At 37.6% G+C, this 24,206-nt stretch overlaps 1 protein-coding gene and 1 long non-coding RNA gene across 2 annotated transcripts; both read left to right on the top strand.

Annotated features, from left to right (window-relative positions):
• Positions 1 to 83: 83 nt before the first annotated feature.
• On the top strand, positions 84 to 2,181 carry LOC144023915 (uncharacterized). The gene is made up of 2 exons (XR_013284642.1): positions 84 to 329; positions 1,228 to 2,181. It is a non-coding gene; the product is annotated as an uncharacterized LOC144023915 (long non-coding RNA).
• A 344-nt stretch (positions 2,182 to 2,525) lies between these two features.
• On the top strand, positions 2,526 to 14,473 carry LOC144024038 (uncharacterized). The gene is made up of 8 exons (XM_077530066.1): positions 2,526 to 2,607; positions 2,723 to 2,794; positions 3,110 to 3,181; positions 3,291 to 3,362; positions 3,681 to 3,749; positions 4,113 to 4,181; positions 4,424 to 4,487; positions 14,016 to 14,473. Exons 2-8 carry the CDS (start codon positions 2,735 to 2,737, stop codon positions 14,030 to 14,032), a joined length of 423 nt encoding a protein of 140 aa, XP_077386192.1. The 5' UTR covers positions 2,526 to 2,607; positions 2,723 to 2,734; the 3' UTR covers positions 14,033 to 14,473.
• Positions 14,474 to 24,206: the final 9,733 nt, after the last annotated feature.

Below are 24,206 nucleotides of genomic sequence, written 5' to 3'. Positions count from 1 at the left end.
AGAGATCGACCGATAATCGTTCGGGCCGATAATCGGGGCCGATATTTGGCATATTGGCACATATCGGTATTTGCCTTTTTTATTAATCTGACGGCCGATATAAGCGATCCATTTAAAACTGTCACTTTGCTTCGAATGCAACCGAGCGCAGCTCTGTATGTTGTGGAGTCTTTACTCCAGCATTGTTCCGCCCATAGCAGCATCTGATTGGTTAGCCGTCCAAGAGCCAGAACCAATCAGTGACAGCCATACATGGTCAGCTACAGTAGCTGGACTCACACACACGCAGCCACGGACGAGAGACAGGACGAGAGGCACATGCTTCGAAGGTAAGTTAAAAGAGAAGAGACTCTATCTAACTTAAGTTTTCACCAAGATAAGCACAGTGAATTGTGTTGTGTATTAAATGCGCTGTATGAATAAAGCTGCATTGCCCTGCATTGCATCCCCGCTAGCCTTCCAGGATAATCTACTTACTTAGCATGTTTAGCTTAGCAACAACCAGAAGCTAATTCTTTAGCCACTCGGGGAGATAATCAGACGCATTTTCACTTACATAAACAATGTTTCTTTTAACATCGATTGATCACTCTGATAGAGGGAGAGTGAAAGAAACGTGTGTTTTGCTGGGAAGCACGTTGACGCGATGGTGAGAGAATAGTGTGCGCATACACGCATCTCTAAGCTTAAAACACGTGAAACTGCAGAAACTGGCAGCGGTCCACCGCAACAATTTCTGTTTAACCAAGTTATTATTACTTTATTAAAACTTAAGTTATTTTACTCTACCTTTTTCTGCGTTGATTGGGACATCCCAAGTGGCAGAAAACTACATGATGAAATGTGTCCTGCAGCTGTCTTTGACAGTTCTCTTGTGAGAGGAGCATGATATTGCTCTTCTATACTTGATCATTAGATTATCAATATTGTCTTATAATAACAATAATCATAATGACACGGTCTACATGAACTGAATGGTTGTTCAGGGATGAATAAATAGTTCTCATATGGCAATTTATTTTATTTTTTTTACTGTAGTAATATATAATAACAATAATAATAATAATAAGTAATGCCACAGCGTAGTTCTGAATAACAGGGTTCCTGCTATCACGTTAAAATATAAAAATGTAACTTTTAGATAATAAAACTACAAACATCCCAAATACTGTGAAAGTAATGTCATGTGGTCCCCATATTTAATTCCCCTCCAACTTCTTATTGCAGATGGAAGGACAAAAAAGGAAAAGTGCAGTATGGGATCATTACACTCAGCCAACACCAGGGAAGGCAGTGTGTAATACATGCACTGAAAGTGTCAGCATGGGAGCAACAACAGGGAAAACCAAGAATACATCAAACTTGTGGACCCATCTAAGGAATCATCACCCTGACTTGTATGATACAGCAATGATAAAACGGAAATCTGATTTACATGAAGCTTTAGTGAAGTCGCTACAATTTATGAGCCTAAGAGAAGCCGTCTCACTGGAGATCATGCTGAACAACTCTGCTTTTTGCACCACAATATGGTCTTACTCAATTGGGACTACTAATTGATTTTGGACTCACATTTCTGTGCAATTTTTATTTAAATGTTTTATTTACTTCAGAAAACTTCAGGGAGCTATTTTATTTATTTTAATTTTAGTTGGTTTTATAAGAGGACTTTGGGAGCATTTTGCACTTTTTGTTTTAATTTTTATAAACAAAGATGTGAAAGAGGTTGAAATGAAACACTAGTTTCGAAAATTTCAGGGTACTATATTAATTAAAAAATTCTGTTACAAGAGATGCTGCTGACATGGAGAACTCCCTGCACTTTCAGTTTACTTTATAAGAGATGCTATGTTACTGACCCTGGCAACTCCCTGCACTTTTTTTTTTTTTTTTTACTTTAAAAAACTTCAGGATGATGTACTTGTGAAAATATTTTCATTGAACCCTAGAAACGTGTTGCATTTTTTTTTTGTTTTTCTATTTTAAACAAACATAAGAAAAATACTTAACATTTATATTTACTTTGTAAAGCACTTTATTAGTTAGTTTTTTCATTTAACTTTATAAAACATGCCGATGAGCCTTGATGTCTTTTGTTTCAAACGAAAAAGGAAAAGAGAAATGTACATTTTTGAAAAGCTGCTGTTTAATAAACATATGCTTCTGTGGCATTTAAATGAAGTTAAGTGTTGAGGTTTGCATTATTCAAAAATTTGGTGCCAACATTTTAACTTTTACTGCAAATGAATATCGGCTTCAAATATCGGTTATCTGCCTCCTTGACTACCGATAATCGGAATCGGCATCGGCCCTGAAAAATGCATATCGGTCGATCTCTATAATTTATGTATAATCCAGCAGACTAGTGAGGAGGAGTTAAGTGTACTTTGTAATGTGCAAGTAATAGTAAAACAATAAAAAACATACACAGTAGTTTGTTGGCTCAGTGGAGCATGCAACATCATGTCATTGTATAAGCTTTTTGCTGTTGTATACATTCTAAGTATGTATGACTTTTGTTATTGTGTTTAATAGGCAACACAGAGGCCATTGGTGGATGCAAGTTTGTCTTGTTCCAGTGGTGTGGAAAAGGTTGTGCAGGAGGAGGTTCGTGGCCTGTTTTAGAATGTCACCTTATAGAAGAGAACAAACATGTGTTGTAGCAACGAGTGATAATTGTTATATAAATTATATAAGTTCATTTGTAGTTGATGTTTTGCAGGCAAGACAAAGGATGGTGGTGGATGCCAGTCTTTGTTCTTCCTGTGTTGTGGAAGCGGTTGTGCAGCAAGAGGTTTGTTTCTTGCTTTACAATTTTAAAACAGAAAATTATGATAAGTGTTTATTAGTGATGCATGGTTGTTGTTATTTATGTTATTGATCTAGCACATTGTTTAGGCATTAACAATATTAGTAATTTATGGATAATCAAGCAAACAAATGAGGAGGAATTACATGTACTTTGTAATGTGCAAGTAATAGTGAAACAATAAAAACATACATAGTCGTTTGTTAGCTCAGTGGAGCATGCAACATCATTTCATTGTCTAACCTTTTTGCTGTTGTATACATTCTAAGTATGTATGACTTTTGTTATTGTGTTTAATAGGCAACACAGAGGCAACTGGTGGATGCAAGTTTGTCTTGTTCCAGTGGCGTGAAAGAGGCTGTGCAGGAGGAGGTTTGTGGCCTGCTTTAGAATGTCACCTTACAGAAGAGAACACGTTTTGTAGCAATGAGTGACCTGTTATATAAATGATATAACTTAATTTGTAGTTGTTGTTTTGCAGGCAACACAAAGGATGGTGGTGGATGCAAGTCATTGTTCTTCCAGTGTTATGGAAGAGGTTGTGCAGCAAGAGGTTAGTTTATTGTTTTACAATTTCAAAAAAGAAAGACAATTCTAAGTGCTTATTAGTGATGCATGGTTGTTGTTATTTATGTTATTGATATAGCACATTCTTTACGCATTAACAATATTGGTAATTTATGTATAATCAAGTCAGACTAGTGAGGAGGAATTAAGTGTACTTTGTAATGTGCAAGCAATAGTAAAACAATGAAAAACATACACAGTCGTTTGTTGGCTCAGTGGAGCACGCAACATCATTTCATTGTCTAACCTTTTTGCTGTTGTATACATTCTAAGTATGTATGACTTTTGTTATTGTGTTTAATAGGCAACTCAGAGGCCACTGGTGGATGCAAGTTTGTCTTGTTCCAGTGGTGTGAAAGAGGCTGTGCAAGAGGTTGGTGTTCTGCTTTAAAATGACACGTTCCATAAAAGTACATTGTTTTCTATGCAGTGATGTAGTTTGTTGTTGATGATGTAGCCATGGTGGTTGTTATTTATGTTATTGATATAGCACATTGTTGAAGCTTTAGCAATATTGGTCATTTATGTATAAATCAAATAAACTAAGGAGGATGAATTGAGTGATCTTTGTAATGTTGCATAAGTAATGGGGAAAGCATGAAAACATAACATAGTTGTTTGTTGGATACATGGAGCATGCAACATCATTTCATTGTCTACCCTTGTTACTGTTGTATATATTCACATAGCAAGTATGGATTACTTATATTTTATTTGTCTATTTTTTTTTTAATAGGTAACACAACGACCGTTGGTGGATGCAAGTTTGTCTTGTTCCAGTGGTGTGAAAGAGGCTGTGCAGGAGGTTCGTGTTCTGCTATAAAATGACAAGTTCCATAAAAGTACATTGTTTTCTATGTAGTGATGTAGTTTGTTGTTGATGATGTTGCCATTCATCTGGGCGAATGTTGAAGTTGTAACAACATAGATAAGATATCTAACAATTTTTCTGCAACGTTTATCCTATGCCTGTTCCGTGATGTTGTGTAATGTTAAATAAATAAATGAATCATTTGTTAAAGATTTGTTTTTGTCATATACCTATAGTTGCCGAGGGAGAGGACTTCTCACATGCAGCATGCAGCCAAGATCAGTCCCAAGAGTATACAAAGTAAGACCATTGGTGATGCAAATACATCTTTATGTTATGTTTTAGAGGATGATGTTTCATGTGATTTACACTTGACTGATCGGGATACAACATATGACAGTTATGCACATACTGACGGCTCCAATATGAATGTTCATCCAATATCATTCGGAGCTCCAAGTGATGCTCTAGAGTGTCAACGCAGAAGTGTGAATGGGTCTTTTCATCAAGGAGACAGTCGGTTGAACCATCCAGGTAAGCAGTGTATGGCTATAGCATATGTGGGTCTAGCAAATCACACAGTTAAGAGTGTGTTTTCATGGTGTTCAGAAGATTTAGACAAAGTTGTTGTTTTAGGTGATCGTTTGTATACATTATTGCAGAATAGTGACAAGTTCAGTAGCTCAAATAACTATTTAATGGTGCCAGACTTGCCAAAGCAGCTGGTTTTTGAAGGAAAGCAGTTTGCGTTTAAGGAAATAGATGTGGTGTCTGGATTTTTACCAATGGTAAATAAAACTAATATTGTGGAAGGTCAAGACGTGACTATTTTCAACGGATTGCAAAAGATACATGATCAAGTAGATTTATGTTTGCTGACCATGGGTTGTTATACATGTGCAATCATTAGCCAAAATGGACAGTATGCAGTGTTCGATTCCCATGCTCGCAGTGCTTGTGGATTGCCAGATGGTGATGGTAAAAGTGTTATAGTCTACTTTAATTGTCTTCAAGATGTTTATGATCATATATGTAATTTGACAAAAAAAACATGTACGGGGCCAACATTTTTTGAGTTTTCATGTTTTCATGTTGTGTGGACACAAACAAGTTCATATGAACACTCAGTAAAGGGTGTTGGAATGATTGTATTGGATTCCCTGGCTGAAGTTACATGTAATTTAGGGTTGGCTGATAAGAGCACTACATTTGAGCGCTATACATACACAGAGGTTGACAAAATAAATTCACAACCAGTGCCATTTGGAGCTCCAAGTGATGCTTTAGAGCGTTTTGATGACAGAAGCTTGAATGGTTTTCATCAGCGAGATACACTGCAAGCAATGGGTCAATGGTCAGTGGGTCAACTGGCTAAACCCTCTGTAAAGGGTTTTGAAATGACTACACAAGATTGTACTGTTTCACAGCGAAGTAAGATGTCATTGAGAAGTAGAATTTCAAGGACATTGAAAAGTTGTGATGCCACTGCACTGAATGAAGATGTTCAGATAATGGGCAACGTGACTTATAAAAAGATCCAGTTTCAGCCTATTGGTAAACAAGTCGCCCAAACTTTATGTACACGTTTTAAATGGGATTTAGATAAATTTTTTGCACAAGAGTGTGCAAGTGATGGTTTATTGGGGCCTCCATGCCAGAAAGAGAAAATAATGGGTGATGGGAACTGTTTTTTTCGAGCAGTATCTCAAGCTGTGTGTGGTTCACAAAAGAACCACAGAAAAATCAGACTAGCTGTTGTAAAACAAATGGAATTGAATGCAATTGTGTATGAAACATTTTTAAGAAGTGAGTACTCATCAGTGGGTGAGTATATACAAAAATCAAAAATGCGATATGTTGGCATTTGGGCTACTGAAGTGGAGGTTCAAGCAACTGCAGATTGTTTGGGGGTAAATATATTTACATATTATGATGGCAAGTGGTTAGAATATAGTTCAAATTCAAAAGAGGGAATTTACCTAGAAAACAGCAATGGTAATCATTATGAAACTGTTATTTGTGTGCATAATCCAGAACTGCAAAGGTGTTATGGTTTATGTAAAGCCAATCTGGCCAACTCCAAAGCATACAATTTCCGAAGTCAAAATATGGTTCAGGCTTCATGTGTACCAGTAAGTATTAAAGGTGCAAACGATACTGACAATTTGAATTCATCTAAAACGTTAACTATTAAGAAAGAAGTAGTGAATATTGAGGATGTTACAGCTCAACCAAAATGTGCAAACAGTAATAGGTTTATTTCTAAGTATTTAATACTTAAGTATAGATCTCTCAAGACAAGTAAATATCAAGAAAATGTTTTACACAGAAATAAACTAAAGCAAATGTGTGTTGAGAAATATCGCCAAAATGCATTACATCGGGAGAAACTTAGGGATAAAAGTATAATCAATTATCAGCAAAATACAGTGCACAGAGAAAAAGTAAAAGAAATAAGTGTAAAGAAATATCATCAAAACAAATTGCATAGAGAAAAAGTGAAAGAATGGAGTGCAAAGAAATATCAGCAAAATGAATTGTATAGAGAAAAAATGAAAGAAAGGAGTGCAAAGAAATATCGGCAAAACGAATTGTATAGAGAACGTGTGAAAGAAACAATTACAAAGAAATATTGGCAAAACAAATTGCATAGAGAAAAAGTGAAAGAAAGGAGTACAAAGCAATATTGGCAAAACGAATTACATAGAGAAAAAGTGAAAGAAAAGAGTACAAAGCAATATTGGCAAAACGAATTATATAGAGAAAAAGTAAAAGAAAGGAGTACAAAGAAATATTGGCAAAATAAACAACATAGAGAAAAAGTTAAAGAAAGGAGTACAGAGAAATATTGGCAAAATGAACAACATAGGAAAAACGTGAAAGAAATGAGCATAAATAATTATCGGTATAATGTAGTGCACAGGCAAAATGTAAAAGTTCGAAGTAAAAGTAAGTATGATAGTAATCCTGATCACAAGAAAAAAGTAAAAGCAGCTACCAAATTAAGGATTCAAAAAAGAAAAGAAAAGTCAACACAGATTTCATAATGGCAAATTTTTTAGATAAAGTAAAAAACGGGCCTGAATTTGTCTGTAGCGTCTGCCATAGATTGTTGTTTAGACGCCAGGTTTTACTATATAAAATAGATAATTATAAGAAGAATAAAAAAATAGCTTTAATAGCTGAGAAATGTGTAACAGAAGAATATTTGCACAAATGTAGTACAGACTGTCTAATACCATGTATGGCATTACAGTCAGCTCGAGGCCAGCTGTGGATTTGCTTCACATGCAATAGTAAGATTATTCAAGGTGAATACCTCCGGAATGCGTAATTAACAAATTGGCAGTCCAACCAATTCCACCTGAATTGGCATGTTTAAATAGCTTGGAACAACATTTGATCGCCTTACATATACCGTTTATGAAAATGCTAGCATTACCTAAAGGTGGGCAAAATGGAGTACATGGACCAGTGACATGTGTTCCAGCCAATATTGTGCAAACAAACAATTTGCTGCCTCGTTCTAATATGGAAGGATCTTTATTGCCTGTAAAACTGAAGCGTAAATTAACATATAAAGGTTATTATGAATACCAATTTGTTGATACAATGCGCATCAGACAAGCATTACAAATTTTAAAACAAACAAATGTGCATTATAAAGATGTTGATTTTAACGAAGCTTGGATAAATGAGTTTTGTAGGCAACAAGGTGAAGTCGTAGAAAATGTCAATAATGCTGAAAGCGGTGAAAACTCAAATGTTGAAGACGAGCTTTTGCATGATAGACAACAACATTGTATGTTTCAAGACACCTGTCTGATGCCTGTTGATATTGGTCAGGAAGTGCTTGATCAATACTTTGATGATGTATTAAATTTGGCACCAGCAGAAGGGAACAATCCTGTGAAATTGCTTTCTGATCATACAAATGAAGCCAAATGGTTCCCAGTCTTATTTCCACAGGGACGAAATACATACCATGATAGTCGGCAATATCGACTCACTTTGGCGCGTTACTTCAACAACAGAATTTTACATGCTGATGGGAGGTTTGCACAAAATGTTGAATATATCTTTTTTGCTCAGTACATGTCTGAGATTGAACAGGTTATTTCGAGTGTATCCATTGCATTGCGCAAAGGAAACAAAGGTCAAACATTAAAAAAGCTGAGCGAAGATATGTTAAAAAATGAAGATTCATTGAGGGATTTATTGAAGTTTGATGAAGGTTATCGTTTCCTTAAACCTATAAGAGGAACCCCCGCATTTTGGCAGGGAGTTCAACGAGACCTGGTAGCTTGTGTCCGTCAACTTGGTGTCCCTACCTGGTTTTGTTCATTTTCTTCGGCTGACCTGCGATGGCAAACTCTTCTCTACAGTATTTTGAAAACCCAAGGTCGAACACAGACAGTCGAAGACTTGAAATGGGCAGACAAATGTGAACTGCTGCGTCACAATCCTGTTGCTGCAGCAAGATATTTTGATTTTCGGTGGCATATCTTTTTGCGAGAGGTGATTATGTCAGATTTAGATCCAATTGGTAAAGTCCTGGATTACTTTCATAGGGTGGAATTTCAACAGCGTGGTTCACCTCATACTCACTGCTTTTTTTGGATTTTCAATGCTCCACAGATTGACAAAAATACAGATGATGAAGTATGTGAATTTATAGATAAATATGTAACATGTGATTTGCCCTCAGAAGATAAGGCATTATTAGACATAGTCACATCTGTACAGGAGCATTCAAAGCAACATACCAAATCATGTAAAAAGAAAAACACAGTTTGTCGTTTCAATTATCCCAGGCCAGTATCAAGTAGGACATTTATTTCCCGGCGGAAAACTGATGAAAATTCCAAAAAACAATGTGAATGTAAGGTAGATAAAGATGCTTTAGCAAAATGTGCGTGTAAAAATGTGGATCAGCAAGAATCTACCAAAGCAGCAGAAATTATGACAGCAGTAAAAACTGCTCTTTCAGATAAAAATGCTACCTACGACTCTGTGGAACATTTGTTTGAAAGCCTTGGCATAAATCAAGAAATGTTTGAGGATGCATATCAACGCTTTAGTCGAAATACACAAGTTGTATTGAAAAGGGATGTTAACGCGGTTTGGGTAAATCAGTATAACAAGTCACTACTAAAATGTTGGAATGCTAACATGGACATACAGTATGTTATTGATGCATATGCATGTATAGTGTACATAATTTCTTATATTTCAAAGGCAGAAAGGGAAATTGGACTATTGTTAAGGAATGCTCAAAGGGAAGCTGCAAAAGATGGAAATGTTTCTGCAAAAGATGCATTAAAAAATCTTGGTAGTGTTTATTTGCACAATAGAGAGGTGGGGGCTCAAGAGGCAGTTTATCGTTTAACAAATATGCATCTGAAGGAATGCTCAAGGAAAGTAGTATTTGTACCAACAGGGGACAATCAAGTGAAAATGAGTTTGCCTTTAAATGTGTTAAGGCAAAAGGCGGCTTCACGTAATCTTACCACGGAAGACATGTGGATGACCAGTACAGTAGAACGGTATAAAAATAGACCAAATGATGCAGCTTTTAATGATATGTGTATGGCTACATTTGCATCAGAGTATCGTGTTTTGAGTAAGAATGAGAAAAGCCAAAATCGGATAACACTGATTAATGATTGCGGTTTCATTGCAAAAAGAACACGCACAAAACCTGCAGTAGTTCGGTACATGCGCTTTTCTGAAAGTAAAAATCCAGAATCGTTTTACCAAAGTATCATGCAGTTATTTTTACCATATCGGTTAGATGCGCAGCTGAAACCACCAAACTGTGAATTATTTGAACAGTTTTACAAAAATGGTCATGTGAGGTTGAGTGATGGTTTAAAACATTCTGTAAAGTCGGTTGTTGATTTGAATAGAAGTAAATTTGAAATAGAAGCAAATGAATTGGAAGCTATCCAGAATATGATAGATTCTGATGGCATTTTAGAAAATGCCTGGTGTGAGCTGTTCCCCGAGCAAGAACTAGAGCGATTACAATGTGAGGAGGAACGGAAAAACAAAGACCAGATCGTCGACGAACATGTAGAAAATATTCCTGATTTAGGTGTAAGTAACCAAAAAATAGCACATTTGGAAAAGAGAAATAATATAATGAGCAGAGGTGACGGCTTGGCTTTAATTAGATCTCTCAATGACACACAGTTGTCTGTTTTCTATCAAATTCGACGATGGTGTTTAGAAAAGGTAGCAGGGAAAAATCCTGATCCATTCCATGTATTTATTACAGGTGGTGCCGGCACAGGAAAAAGCCATTTAATAAAAGCTATTCAGTATGAAGCAACTAGATTGTTGTCAACAATCTGTTGCCATCCTGACAGTGTTTATGTTTTGATAACTGCTCCAACAGGGATTGCTGCATACAATTTACATGCATCAACTATCCATCATACATTTAGCATAGGCAAAGATTGTCGCTTACCTTACACACCATTAGGTGAAGAAAAGCTTAATTCTTTGCGCGCTAACTATAGTGATTTGCAAATTCTCATTATAGATGAAATATCTATGGTTGATCATAAAATGTTATCATATATTCATGGTAGATTAAGGCAAATTAAACAAACTGGTGACGTTCACCCCTTTGGTAAAGTAAGTGTAATTGCTGTCGGAGATTTTTTCCAGTTGCCTCCAGTAAAAGGAAAACCCCTGTATGTCGATGATGTTGGTTTTAACTTGTGGTCTGATCAATTTAGAGTTGTCGAATTGAAAGACATAGTTAGGCAAAAAGACCATGTCTTTGCTGAGTTGCTGAATAGAATACGAACTCGTTCCAAAGGCACCCCAATGTTAAAAACTGATATAGAAATTCTAAAACGCTGTGAAACTGGTGAAGTTAGCTCCGCATTGCACATATTTCCTACAAATAAACAAGTAAATGAACACAACATTCAGCAGCTATTTAAGACTTGTCCTGAATATATCGAGATAGATGCTCAGGATTTCATGACTAATAAGAAAACAGGAAAACTAGAGTTAAAAAGTGGACACCACGCAAAAACTCATGATGCATGTTTGGCAGAAAAATTGTTGTTGGGAAAAGATGCACGAGTTATGTTGTGTAAGAATGTGGATGTTACGGATGGTCTGGTAAATGGTGTATGTGGTACAGTAACACATATTGTTACTACCCAGAATAATAAATTTCCTCACAAAGTGTATGTGAAATTTGATGATGATCAAATAGGCGCTCAGAGTAGGAAACTATCTACAGGTTCCAATTCGTTTGTTTCAATGGGTGCCACTGCGATAATGCCAGAACAAGAAAGAGTCACAAAACAAGGAGGGTTGCGCAGACAATTTCCACTAAAACTTGCGTGGGCCAGTACAATACATAAAGTACAAGGAATTACAGTTGACAATGTAGTAGTGTCTCTCAAAAAAATATTTTCCGCAGGACAGGCGTATGTGGCCTTAAGTCGTGTTACCAGTCTGTCAGGGTTAGTTATTCAAAATTTTGAAGATAAGGCTCTGTATTGTAAAGATCACATTAAAGATGCAATTCAGAGCATGCCCAAATTCCCGATAGAATGCACAACAAAACCCAAATTCAACACACAAGCTTTTTCTTTATTTATGATGAATGTGCAAAATTTGACTTGTCATGTTGCAGATTTGGCATTGTGCACACAGAATATGCGGCTTAACTGTATTGCTGTTACAGAAACCTGGCTACCGGCTGTTTTTTCAATGGAAGCAGTCCAACTTAATGGTTACAATTTTCACAGTGCGCCACGTGCTTTAGCATACAATGGCAACCACCCTGCTTTGGTTGCCTTGCAACACCAACAACATGGTGGTGTTGGCATGTATGTTTCACAAAATATGAAATATGACATTCTCAAACTACCAAATTTCAACTTGGAATGTTGGGCTTGTAAATGTATAACTTACAATATATTAATAGCAGTCATTTATCGACCACCATCATATCCTATGTCTTTATTTACAGAAAATCTAGGAAAGTTACTTGATTGGCTAGATCCTCAAAGTAACACAATAGCTGTTATGGGAGATTTCAATGATGACCTTCTGAAATCATCCAGAATCTGTAAATTTGTAACAGACAGAGGGTATTCTCAGTTTGTTGCAGAATCCACAACAGAAAAAGGTACACTAATTGATCATGTGTATGTTAAAACTACATATTATGATGTGCAGTCAATAGTTTTACCGACATATTTCAGTGATCATGAAGGGCTTGTGTGTTCTTTTACAAATACACACTTATAACGATCCAGAAAACAAACGTATTTTTACACACTTGCATTGACAAAAGTGGCACTTGATAGGGATGTAGTTCTAGAACAAATTATCGGAATCCTCTTACTTTTAAAATAATGTCAAGAATATTACCACTGGAAAATAACTGTTTGCGTACGCAGTGCACCTTTGGGTGCCCTAAGCTTAAAAGTGTGATGGTGCGCCAAATTTTATTTTATTTTTCTTCGCGGAGTGGGAGGCATTTCTAATACAACAATAATAGCTTGCATGGCTTAAAGACCCAACCCCAACCTTTTGTTGTGCCATAGACTGGTTCAAACAAGTTTTTGCAGACCAGCAATCATTCGCAATTCACACGGGTTGGAGTGATCAAAAGATATGATTGATTGCTGCTTTGGTCTGGTGGCTGGCTGCACGGCTACTTAGTAGCGGCTAAACTGCTAATGGTACGTCGGCAGCCTGTGCAGCTTTCCACATGTTGCTCCACTAGCTTATTTCAACAGGATTGTTGTGTTAACTGTTTTTGAGTACTTGCCTTGCACAACCCTCTTCATTTACTTCACGAAATACCACCAGAAAAACGACGGGGAAGGTCACCATCTTGTCGAATCTGTTTCATTTTGGGAAGATGACGCCAAGGCACGGCTTGTTTAGCTGCGCGTTCGGTCATTGTTTACTTCTTGTTTCTTTTACTTTCTGTTTACGTCTTCAACTTGCAAACCGCAGAAGAGAGGGGAAACCTGCTGTGATGTCACGCACATTTCCATCGCATCTGATCAGTCGCCTGCTCCCAGCTCCATGTCATTATGATATCACAATTCTTTTAAATTATAAAATTATTCCAAGTACCCTCTAAAGTGCTCATGTAGTATTTATTTCTGTTTGATACATTGAATGAGTTTTTCTATGTATGTTTGTATATATCTAAATAAAAATCCAACTGTGTGAGTAGTCATTGAATTTACAAGAGTTTACCGCCGAATGTGACTGACGTGCTTCGTTTTCTTTTGCTTCTCTCCCTTACCACCCCCCCCCCCCCTAAAAAAAAAACGTGTTTATGTAACTGATAATCACAATAAATGGGTTCTTCATGTCTTAAAATGAAAACAAGTGTAATAATGTTGCATCTAGTGCTTGCAGGACGAGTGATAACCCCCCCCCCCCTGGCACGGGTGTTCACAGATGAAACATGTCAAATGCATGCGTGCGCTGTGCCCACAGGCAAATGGGGCCCCACACCGTCGATGGTGCCCCACACACTATGCGTACTTTGTGTATAGGGTGCGCCAGCCCTGTGCGTACCAACATTTACATTATGGCAGTGACTTTTGAGATTGACATCCTTTGTGGTTTTCAGGTGTATTAGAAAAGCCTGCAGTTAGTAAAAACTGCTGCAGCAAGACTCGTGACGAAGACAAGAACATTTGTATTTTGCTGATAATGACCAACTTAAATTGTTACACAGTCCACAGTTACATTTGTGAAAATCATACATTGGCCTGTTTGACTGCTGCTTGTCCTCTCTTTCTTGCCCGCTCCACCTCCAACTTGGAGGCGGGGCTAGGTGGTGATGAGAGAATGTGATGCTTTTGCTGTATGGATTCTGCATTGACTGGCCGCGACAAGATCTGAGGAGGAGGAAAGCCGCATCCCCAGAGGCTTTGCTATGGAGAAATCTGTATTGGCTGACCAGGCCAGTTCCTGGGGAAGAAGCACTTTAATGTCTACTTGTGGCGCTTCATCTCAATACAATGACTGTCTTGCCTTTAGAGCTAACATTTTACAGCACTATACTACAGTATTTGTGAAATCTTGCCAATGCGTCATCTATTGCAGCCTGGTCATCCTGGAAGGGGGATCCCTCCCTCTGTGGTCCCTTCTCAAGGTTTCTCACTTTTTCCCTAAATGGGGTTTTTGAGTTTTTCCTTGCCCGGTTGGAGGGTTAGATCAGGGGATGTCACAACTTGTTTGTGGTTAAGTGCTACAGAAGTAAATGTGTCTTAACAACCTCATGATTGAATGTGTTTTCAATTCTCTAGGATGTGATTGGATTGTATCAATTAAATGTTCTTATAACTGATTCAGTGAGTAGTAAAAATAGTGTGTCAAGTATAATGACATGAAATATAAGGAATACAAAAAACAAAACAAGAACCCTCTAAATTACACATTTTGTTCCAGGCTTTATGTGCGTGCATAGTTTGAGTATACACCTAGGTTTAGGCCAGGAGTGTTCAAACCTTTTGCAAAGAGGGCCGGGTATGGTAAGGTGAAAATGTGTGGGGCCTAATCAACCATTTAGTTTAGCCTGACATAATTTTTTTACATGCATATGTAAATATATATATGTGGACAAATGTGTACATATGTCTACAAATTTTTGTAGCTCGAGCTGCTTCGTCCAACTGGGAACGCTGCATTAAGAAGGATTTTTTTTTCCTTTGCCAACAGTGCATGCCACGACAACAGCGTGCGACGAAATAAAAAGCTTTCAATAACTTTTCATCGTCAACATCTTAAGATGAATCACACCAAGTTTGAAGATGATCGGATAAACTCTGTAGGAGGAGTTCGTTAAAATAAGACCCCTATGAAATGGCCAAAAAAATGGCAACATGTTCCAAAGTAAATCAAAATGGCAGACTTCCTGTTAGGTTTAGCATATGGTTCAAAAAGAGTTTTTTGTACCTCGAGGGCTGTTACATATGTCTTCAAATTTTGGTCACTCTAGGTGAAACGTACAGCCGGAAATGCTTCATTAAGTAAAAATTTTGAAATGCAAAATTTGATGCCCTGCCTCTGGCGGACTTCCTGTTAGGTTTAGCATATGGCACCAACAGGCTTTTTTGTAGATCATAGTCTGTTACATATGTGTACCAATTTTCGTAGCTCTAGATTAAACGTCTAACCGGCAATACTTCAGATGAAACATGCCAAAGAATGAAGACAATCTGATAAGTTTTGTAGAAAATATGAGGCCTATAAAAGGCCCCCAAAAAATGGCTACAAATAGCAAAGTAAATCAAAATGCCGGACTTCCTGTTTGGCTTAGCATATGGTTCTAAAAGACTTTTTTGTACATCGTGGGCTCTTATGTATGCCTCCAAATTATCATAGCGCTAGGTGAAAGGTACAACCGGGAATGCTTCGTTAAAGAGGAGTTTTTTAGCTCAAAAAGTGATGCCCGGCCCTTGCGGGACTTCCTGTTGGGTTTAGCACAAAGCAGCAAGAGACTTTTTTGTACATCGTGGGCTGTTACATATGTCTACAAATTTTCGTAGCTCTAGCTGCTTCGTACAACTGAGAATTCTTCATTAAGAAGAATTTTTTTCCTTTGCAAACAAGTGCATGCCACGACAACAGCGTGCAGCGAAATAAAAAGCTTTCAATAACTTTTCATCTTCAACATCTTAAGATGAATCACACCAAGTTTGAAGATGATCGGATAAACTCTATAAGAGGAGTTCGTTAAAATAGGACCCCTATGAAATGGCCAAAAAAATGGGAACACGTTCCAAAGTAAATCAAAATGGTGGACTTTCTGTTAGGTTTAGCATATGGTTCAAAAAGAGTTTTTTTGTACCTTGAGGGCTGTTACATATGTCTTTAAATTTTGGTAACTCTAGGTGAAACGTACAGCCGGGAATGCTTCATTAAGTAAGAATTTTGAAACTCAAAATTTGATGCCCCGCCTCTGGCGGACTTCCTGTTGGGTTTAGCATATGGCACCAACAGACTTTTTTGTAGGTCATAGTCTGTTACATATGTGTACCAATATTCGTAGCTCTAGGTTAAACGTACAACCGCCAATACTACGTTTAGTAAGAGTTTTGAAACTCTAAATTTGATGCCCCACCGCCGTCATATAGTATGTCGAAAACTTTAGATTTTTTTACCATGGTGTTGTCCCAGGTCTTGAGATGGTACATCCCAAGTTTGAGGTCAATTGGATTAACCGTGTAGGAGAAGCAGGCAAAAGTATGACCCCTGTAAATGTGCAAAAATTGGCCAAAATTGGACATTTAAATACTCATATCTCACTTCCTGTCTATTTTAGGGTACACACATCAAAGAGGTTTTTGTTCATCTGGATGTGCTACAGGTGCCACACAATTTTCATAGCCGTCGGACAATCGTAGCGGGCCAGGGATCTGTTTAACCTATGTAGGTGGCGCTATGGAGCCATTTTTCTGTTATCACCTATGGCGACTTTAAAATATCAAATTTTTCGCCAGGCCTGACGTGTGTGTAAAGTTTGGTGAGTTTTCGTTCACGTTTAGTGTCTCAAAAATGTGATTGTTTGCGGAAAAGAATAATAACAAATAAAAAGAAGAAGAATAACTAGAGCTGCGAGCAGCTATAAAGGGCCCTCGCAACCCGGGCCACGTTGGGGTATTTGCACGTCGGGGTACTGGCATGTTGGGGTACTGTCAAATAGGAAACCATCTAAATTGTAAACGTTTTTGCCATGCTTTGTGTTTTTAAAGTTTCATGGAAAGGCCAAAAACGATGCACAATTAACAAAATAAAATCAAAATGGATTGGCACATGGCTATATAGAATACTTTTTGAATATATTCGGCATGCCTGCCAATATTCACACATCTAGCTGAATCATATAATCGGAAAGACTTCATAAAAATGTCTAGAGGGCGCTATTGAGCCATTTATTACACAGCAAATTATCATAGCTTTAGGTGAAACGTACAACCGGGAATGCTTTGTCTGTTTAATCAAAACGCAAAATATGGTGTGCAATTCGATGCATTGCTATGTCAACAGCGTGTGACAAAATAAAAAACTTTCGATTACTTTGCATCTTAAACATCTTAAGATGAAACATACCAAGTTTGAAGACAGTCGGATAAGTTTTGTAGGAGGGGTTCGTTAAAATATGACCCCTGAAAAAGGCCACAAAAAATGGCAACAAATCCCATCATAAATCAAAATGGCGGACTTCCTGTTTGGTTTAGCACATGGTTCCAAGAGACTTTTTTGTACATCGTGGGCTCTTATGTATGCCTGCAAATTATCATAGCGCTAGGTGAAACGTACAACCGAGAATGCTTCGTTAAAGAGGAGTTTTTTTTAGCTCAAAATGTGATGCCCGGCCCCTGGGGGACTTCCTGTTGCGTTTAGCACATGGCACCAAGAGACATTTTTGTACATCCTGGGCTGTTACATATGTCTACAATTTTTCGTCGCTCTAGCTGCTTCGTACAACTGGGAATGCTTCATTAAGAAGGATTTTTTTCCTTTGCAAAAAGTGCATGCCACGATAACAGCGTGTGACGAAATAAAAAACTTTCAATAACTTTTCATTTTCAACATCTTAAGATGAATCACACCAAGTTTGAAGATGATCAGATAAACTCTGTAGGAGGAGTTTGTTAAAATATGACCCCTATGAAATGGCCAAAAAAAATGGCAACACATTCCAAAGTAAATCAAAATGGCGGACGTCCTGTTAGGTTTAGCATATGGTTCAAAAAGAGTTTTTTGTACCTCGAGGGCTGTTATATACCTCTACAAATTTTGGTAACTCTAGGTGAAACGTACAGCCGGGTATGCTTTGTTAAAGAGGAGTTTTTTTAGCTCAAAATGTGATGCCCGGCCCCTGGGGGACTTCCTGTTGGGTTTAGCACAGGGCACCAAGTGACTTTTTTGTACATCTTGGGCTGTTACATATGTCTACAAATTTTCGTAGCTCTAGCTGCTTCGTACAACTGGCAATGCTTCTTTAAGGATATTTTTTTTCCTTTGCAAACAGTGCATGCCATGACAACAGCGTCCGACGAAATACAAAGCTTTCAATAACTTTTCATCTTCAACATCTGAAGATGAATCACACCAAGTTTGAAGATGATCGGATAAACACTGTAGGAGGAGTTCGTTAAAATAAGGCCCCAATGAAATGGCCAAAAAAATGGCAACACGTTCCAAAATAAATCAAAATGGTGGACTTCCTGTTAGGTTTAGCATATGGTTCAAAAAGAGTTTTTTGTAGGTCATAGTCTGTTACATATGTGTACCAATTTTCGTAGCTCTAGATTAAACGTACAACCGGCAATGCCTCGTGAAGTAAGAATTTTTAAACTCTAAATTTGATGCGCCGCCGCCGTCATATATTATATCAAAAACTTTTCATTTTTCACAATGGTGTTGTCCCAGGTGTTGAGATGGTCCATCCCAAGTTTGAAGTCAATCGGGTTAACCGTGTAGGAGAAGCGGGCAAAAGTATGACCTCTGTAAATGTGCAAAAATTGGCAAAAATTGGACATTTAAATACTCATACCTCACTTTCTGTCTATTTTAGGGTACACACTTCAAAGAGGTTTTTGTTCATTGGGATGTGCTACAGGTGCCACACAATTTTCATAGCCGTCGGACAATCGTAGCGGGACAGGGATCCGTTTAACCTATGTAGGGGGCGCTAAGGAGCCATTTTTCTGTTATCATGTATGGCGACTTTAAAATATCAAATTTTTCGCCAGGCCTGATGTGCGTGTAAAGTTTGGTGAGTTTTCGGTCACGTTTAGTGTCTCAAAAATGTGATCGTTTGCGGAGAAGAATAATAATAATAATAATAATAATAATAATAATAACTAGAGCTGCGAGCAGCTATAAAGGGCCCTCGCAACCCGTGCCACGTTGGGGTATTTGCACGTCGGGGTACTGGCACGTTAGGGTACTGTTTCATAAGAAACCGTCTAAATTGTAAATGTTTTGCCATGCTTTTTGTGTTTGTTCACATTGCTATGGAATGCTTTATCGAGGTATTCGGCTGATAGGTATGCCTCCCAATATTCACACATCTAGCTGAATCATATAAAAAAAAAAAATCTTTGCAAACAATGCATCGCTACAGCAAAGGCGTGCCACGTTGGGGTACTTGCACGTCGGGGTACTGGCACGTTGGGGTACTGTCAAATAGGACAAGGACCATCTAAAATGTTTTTGACAAGCCTTGTGTGTGCAAAGTTTAATCAAAACGCAAAATATGGTGCGCAATTCCCAAAATAAATTCAAAATGGCGGACTTCCTTTTAGGTTTAGCATACGGCTACAGAATACTTTTTGTAGGTCTTAAGCTAATAGGTATGCCTCCCCGTTTTCACAAATCTAGGTCAAGTCATCTTTAGTTGTGTATCGCTTGAATCATACAATTGGAAATGCTCCATAAAAATGCATAGAGGGCGCTATTGAGCACAACGTTGGGTTACTTGCACGTCAGGGTACTGGCACGTTGGGGTACTGTTACATGGAACAAGGACCATTTTAAATGTTAGTTTTTTCCATGCCTTGTCTGTGCAAAGTTTAATGAAGAAGGCCAAAAATTATGTATAATTCCCAAAATAAAATCAAAATAGCGGACTTCCTCTTTGGTTTGGCAAATGGCTACATAATACTTTTTTGTAGGTCTAGCATAATCATACAATCGGAAATGCTTCATAAAAATGTCTAGAGGGCGCTATTTATTGCAAATTGCACAATAAATCTCTGAAAATTCATGTTCATGACAAGTCTGATGTGTTTGCAAAGTTTCATGAGTTTTCATGTGTATAAAAAAAAAAAAAAAGCAGCACTTGACAACTGTTACATGGAACAAGGACCATTTAAAATGTTAGTTTTTTCCATGCCTTTTCTGTGCAAAGTTGAATGAAAAAGGCCAAAAATGATGTATAATTCCCAAAATAAAATCAAAATATCGGACTTCCTCTTTGGTTTGGCAAATGGCTACATAATACTTTTTTGTAGGTCTAGCATAATCATACAATCGGAAATGCTTCATAAAAAGGTCTAGAGGGCGCTATTTATTGCAAATTGCACAATAAATCTCTGAAAATTCATGTTCATGACAAGTCTGATGTGTTTGCAAAGTTCCATGAGTTTTCATGTGTATAAAAAAAAAAAAAGCAGCACTTGACAAACAATGCATTGCTATGGCAACAGCGTGTTACAAAATAAAAAACTTTCGATTACTTTGCATCTTAAACATCTTAAGATGAAACACACCAAGTTTGAAGACAGTCGGATAAATTTTGTAGGAGGGGTTCGTTAAAATATGACCCCTGAAAGTTTTTCCTTGCCCGGTTGGAGGGTTAGATCAGGGGATGTCGCAACTTGTTTGTGGTTAAGTGCTACAGAAGTAAATGTGTCTTAACAACCTCATGATTGAATGTGTTTTCAATTCTCTAGGATGTGATTGGATTGTATCAATTAAATGTTCTTATAACTGATTCAGTGAGTAGTAAAAATAGTGTGTCAAGTATAATGACATGAAATATAAGGAATACAAAAAACAAAACAAGAACCCTCTAAATTACACATTTTGTTCCAGGCTTTATGTGCGTGCATAGTTTGAGTATACACCTAGGTTTAGGCCAGGAGTGTTCAAACCTTTTGCAAAGAGGGCCGGGTATGGTAAGGTGAAAATGTGTGGGGCCTAATCAACCATTTAGTTTAGCCTGACATAATTTTTTTACATGCATATGTAAATATATATATGTGGACAAATGTGTACATATGTCTACAAATTTTTGTAGCTCGAGCTGCTTCGTCCAACTGGGAACGCTGCATTAAGAAGGATTTTTTTTTCCTTTGCCAACAGTGCATGCCACGACAACAGCGTGCGACGAAATAAAAAGCTTTCAATAACTTTTCATCGTCAACATCTTAAGATGAATCACACCAAGTTTGAAGATGATCGGATAAACTCTGTAGGAGGAGTTCGTTAAAATAAGACCCCTATGAAATGGCCAAAAAAATGGCAACATGTTCCAAAGTAAATCAAAATGGCAGACTTCCTGTTAGGTTTAGCATATGGTTCAAAAAGAGTTTTTTGTACCTCGAGGGCTGTTACATATGTCTTCAAATTTTGGTCACTCTAGGTGAAACGTACAGCCGGAAATGCTTCATTAAGTAAAAATTTTGAAATGCAAAATTTGATGCCCTGCCTCTGGCGGACTTCCTGTTAGGTTTAGCATATGGCACCAACAGGCTTTTTTGTAGATCATAGTCTGTTACATATGTGTACCAATTTTCGTAGCTCTAGATTAAACGTATAACCGGCAATACTTCAGATGAAACATGCCAAAGAATGAAGACAATCTGATAAGTTTTGTAGAAAATATGAGGCCTATAAAAGGCCCCCAAAAAATGGCTACAAATAGCAAAGTAAATCAAAATGCCGGACTTCCTGTTTGGCTTAGCATATGGTTCTAAAAGACTTTTTTGTACATCGTGGGCTCTTATGTATGCCTCCAAATTATCATTGCGCTAGGTGAAAGGTACAACCGGGAATGCTTCGTTAAAGAGGAGTTTTTTAGCTCAAAAAGTGATGCCCGGCCCTTGCGGGACTTCCTGTTGGGTTTAGCACAAAGCAGCAAGAGACTTTTTTGTACATCGTGGGCTGTTACATATGTCTACAAATTTTCGTAGCTCTAGCTGCTTCGTACAACTGAGAATTCTTCATTAAGAAGAATTTTTTTCCTTTGCAAACAAGTGCATGCCACGACAACAGCGTGCAGCGAAATAAAAAGCTTTCAATAACTTTTCATCTTCAACATCTTAAGATGAATCACACCAAGTTTGAAGATGATCGGATAAACTCTGTAAGAGGAGTTCGTTAAAATAGGACCCCTATGAAATGGCCAAAAAAATGGGAACACGTTCCAAAGTAAATCAAAATGGTGGACTTTCTGTTAGGTTTAGCATATGGTTCAAAAAGAGTTTTTTGTACCTTGAGGGCTGTTACATATGTCTTTAAATTTTGGTAACTCTAGGTGAAACGTACAGCCGGGAATGCTTCATTAAGTAAGAATTTTGAAACTCAAAATTTGATGCCCCGCCTCTGGCGGACTTCCTGTTGGGTTTAGCATATGGCACCAACAGACTTTTTTGTAGGTCATAGTCTGTTACATATGTGTACCAATTTTCGTAGCTCTAGGTTAAACATACAACCGGCAATACTACGTTTAGTAAGAGTTTTGAAACTCTAAATTTGATGCCCCACCGCCGTCATATAGTATGTCGAAAACTTTAGATTTTTTACCATGGTGTTGTCCCACGTCTTGAGATGGTACATCCCAAGTTTGAAGTCAATTGGATTACCCGTGTAGGAGAAGCAGGCAAAAGTATGACCCCTGTAAATGTGCAAAAATTGGCCAAAATTGGACATTTAAATACTCATATCTCACTTCCTGTCTATTTTAGGGTACACACATCAAAGAGGTTTTTGTTCATCTGGATGTGCTACAGGTGCCACACAATTTTCATAGCCGTCGGACAATCGTAGCGGGCCAGGGATCTGTTTAACCTATGTAGGTGGCGCTATGGAGCCATTTTTCTGTTATCACCTATGGCGACTTTAAAATATCAAATTTTTCGCCAGGCCTGACGTGTGTGTAAAGTTTGGTGAGTTTTCGTTCACGTTTAGTGTCTCAAAAATGTGATTGTTTGCGGAAAAGAATAATAACAAATAAAAAGAAGAAGAATAATAAGAATTCCTTGAAAAACAATAGGGACCTCGCAGCGGTCGCTGCTCGGGCCCTAATAAAAAGAATAATAATAATAAGAATTCCTTGAAAAACAATAGGGACCTCGCAGCGGTCGCTGCTCGGGCCCTAACTAGAGCTGCGAGCAGCTATAAAGGGCCCTCGCAACCCGGGCCACGTTGGGGTACTTGCACGTCGGGGTCCTGGCACGTTGGGGTACTGTCAAATAGGACAAGGACCATCTAAAATGTTTTTGACAAGCCTTGTGTGTGCAAAGTTTAATCAAAACGCAAAATATGGTGCGCAATTCCCAAAATAAATTCAAAATGGCGGACTTCCTTTTAGGTTTAGCATACGGCTACAGAATACTTTTTGTAGGTCTTAAGCTAATAGGTATGCCTCCCAGTTTTCACAAATCTAGGTCAAGTCATCTTTAGTTGTGTATCGCTTGAATCATACAATTGGAAATGCTCCATAAAAATGCATAGAGGGCGCTATTGAGCACAACGTTGGGTTACTTGCACGTCAGGGTACTGGCACGTTGGGGTACTGTTACATGGAACAAGGACCATTTAAAATGTTAGTTTTTTCCATGCCTTGTCTGTGCAAAGTTTAATGAAAAAGGCCAAAAATGATGTATAATTCCCAAAATAAAATCAAAATAGCGGACTTCCTCTTTGGTTTGGCAAATGGCTACATAATACTTTTTTGTAGGTCTAGCATAATCATACAATCGGACATGCTTTATAAAAATGTCTAGAGGGCGCTATTTATTGCAAATTGCACAATAAATCTCTGAAAATTCATGTTCATGACAAGTCTGATGTGTTTGCAAAGTTTCATGAGTTTTCATGTGTATAAAAAAAAAAAAAAGCAGCACTTGACAACTGTTACATGGAACAAGGACCATTTAAAATGTTAGTTTTTTCCATGCCTTGTCTGTGCAAAGTTTAATGAAAAAGGCCAAAAATGATGTATAATTCCCAAAATAAAATCAAAATAGCGGACTTCCTCTTTGGTTTGGCAAATGGCTACATAATACTTTTTTGTAGGTCTAGCATAATCATACAATCGGAAATGCTTCATAAAAATGTCTAGATGGCGCTATTTATTGCAAATTGCACAATAAATCTCTGAAAATTCATGTTCATGACAAGTCTGATGTGTTTGCAAAGTTTCATGAGTTTTCATGTGTATATAAAAAAAAAAAGCAGCACTCGACAAACAATGCATTGCTATGGCAACAGCGT

This window comes from Festucalex cinctus, chromosome 8 (assembly GCF_051991245.1).
Source record: "Festucalex cinctus isolate MCC-2025b chromosome 8, RoL_Fcin_1.0, whole genome shotgun sequence".
Taxonomy (NCBI): Eukaryota; Metazoa; Chordata; class Actinopteri; order Syngnathiformes; family Syngnathidae; genus Festucalex; species Festucalex cinctus.
Note: the sequence above shows the minus strand (reverse complement) of the source record. Positions and strands in the feature narration are given on the sequence as shown.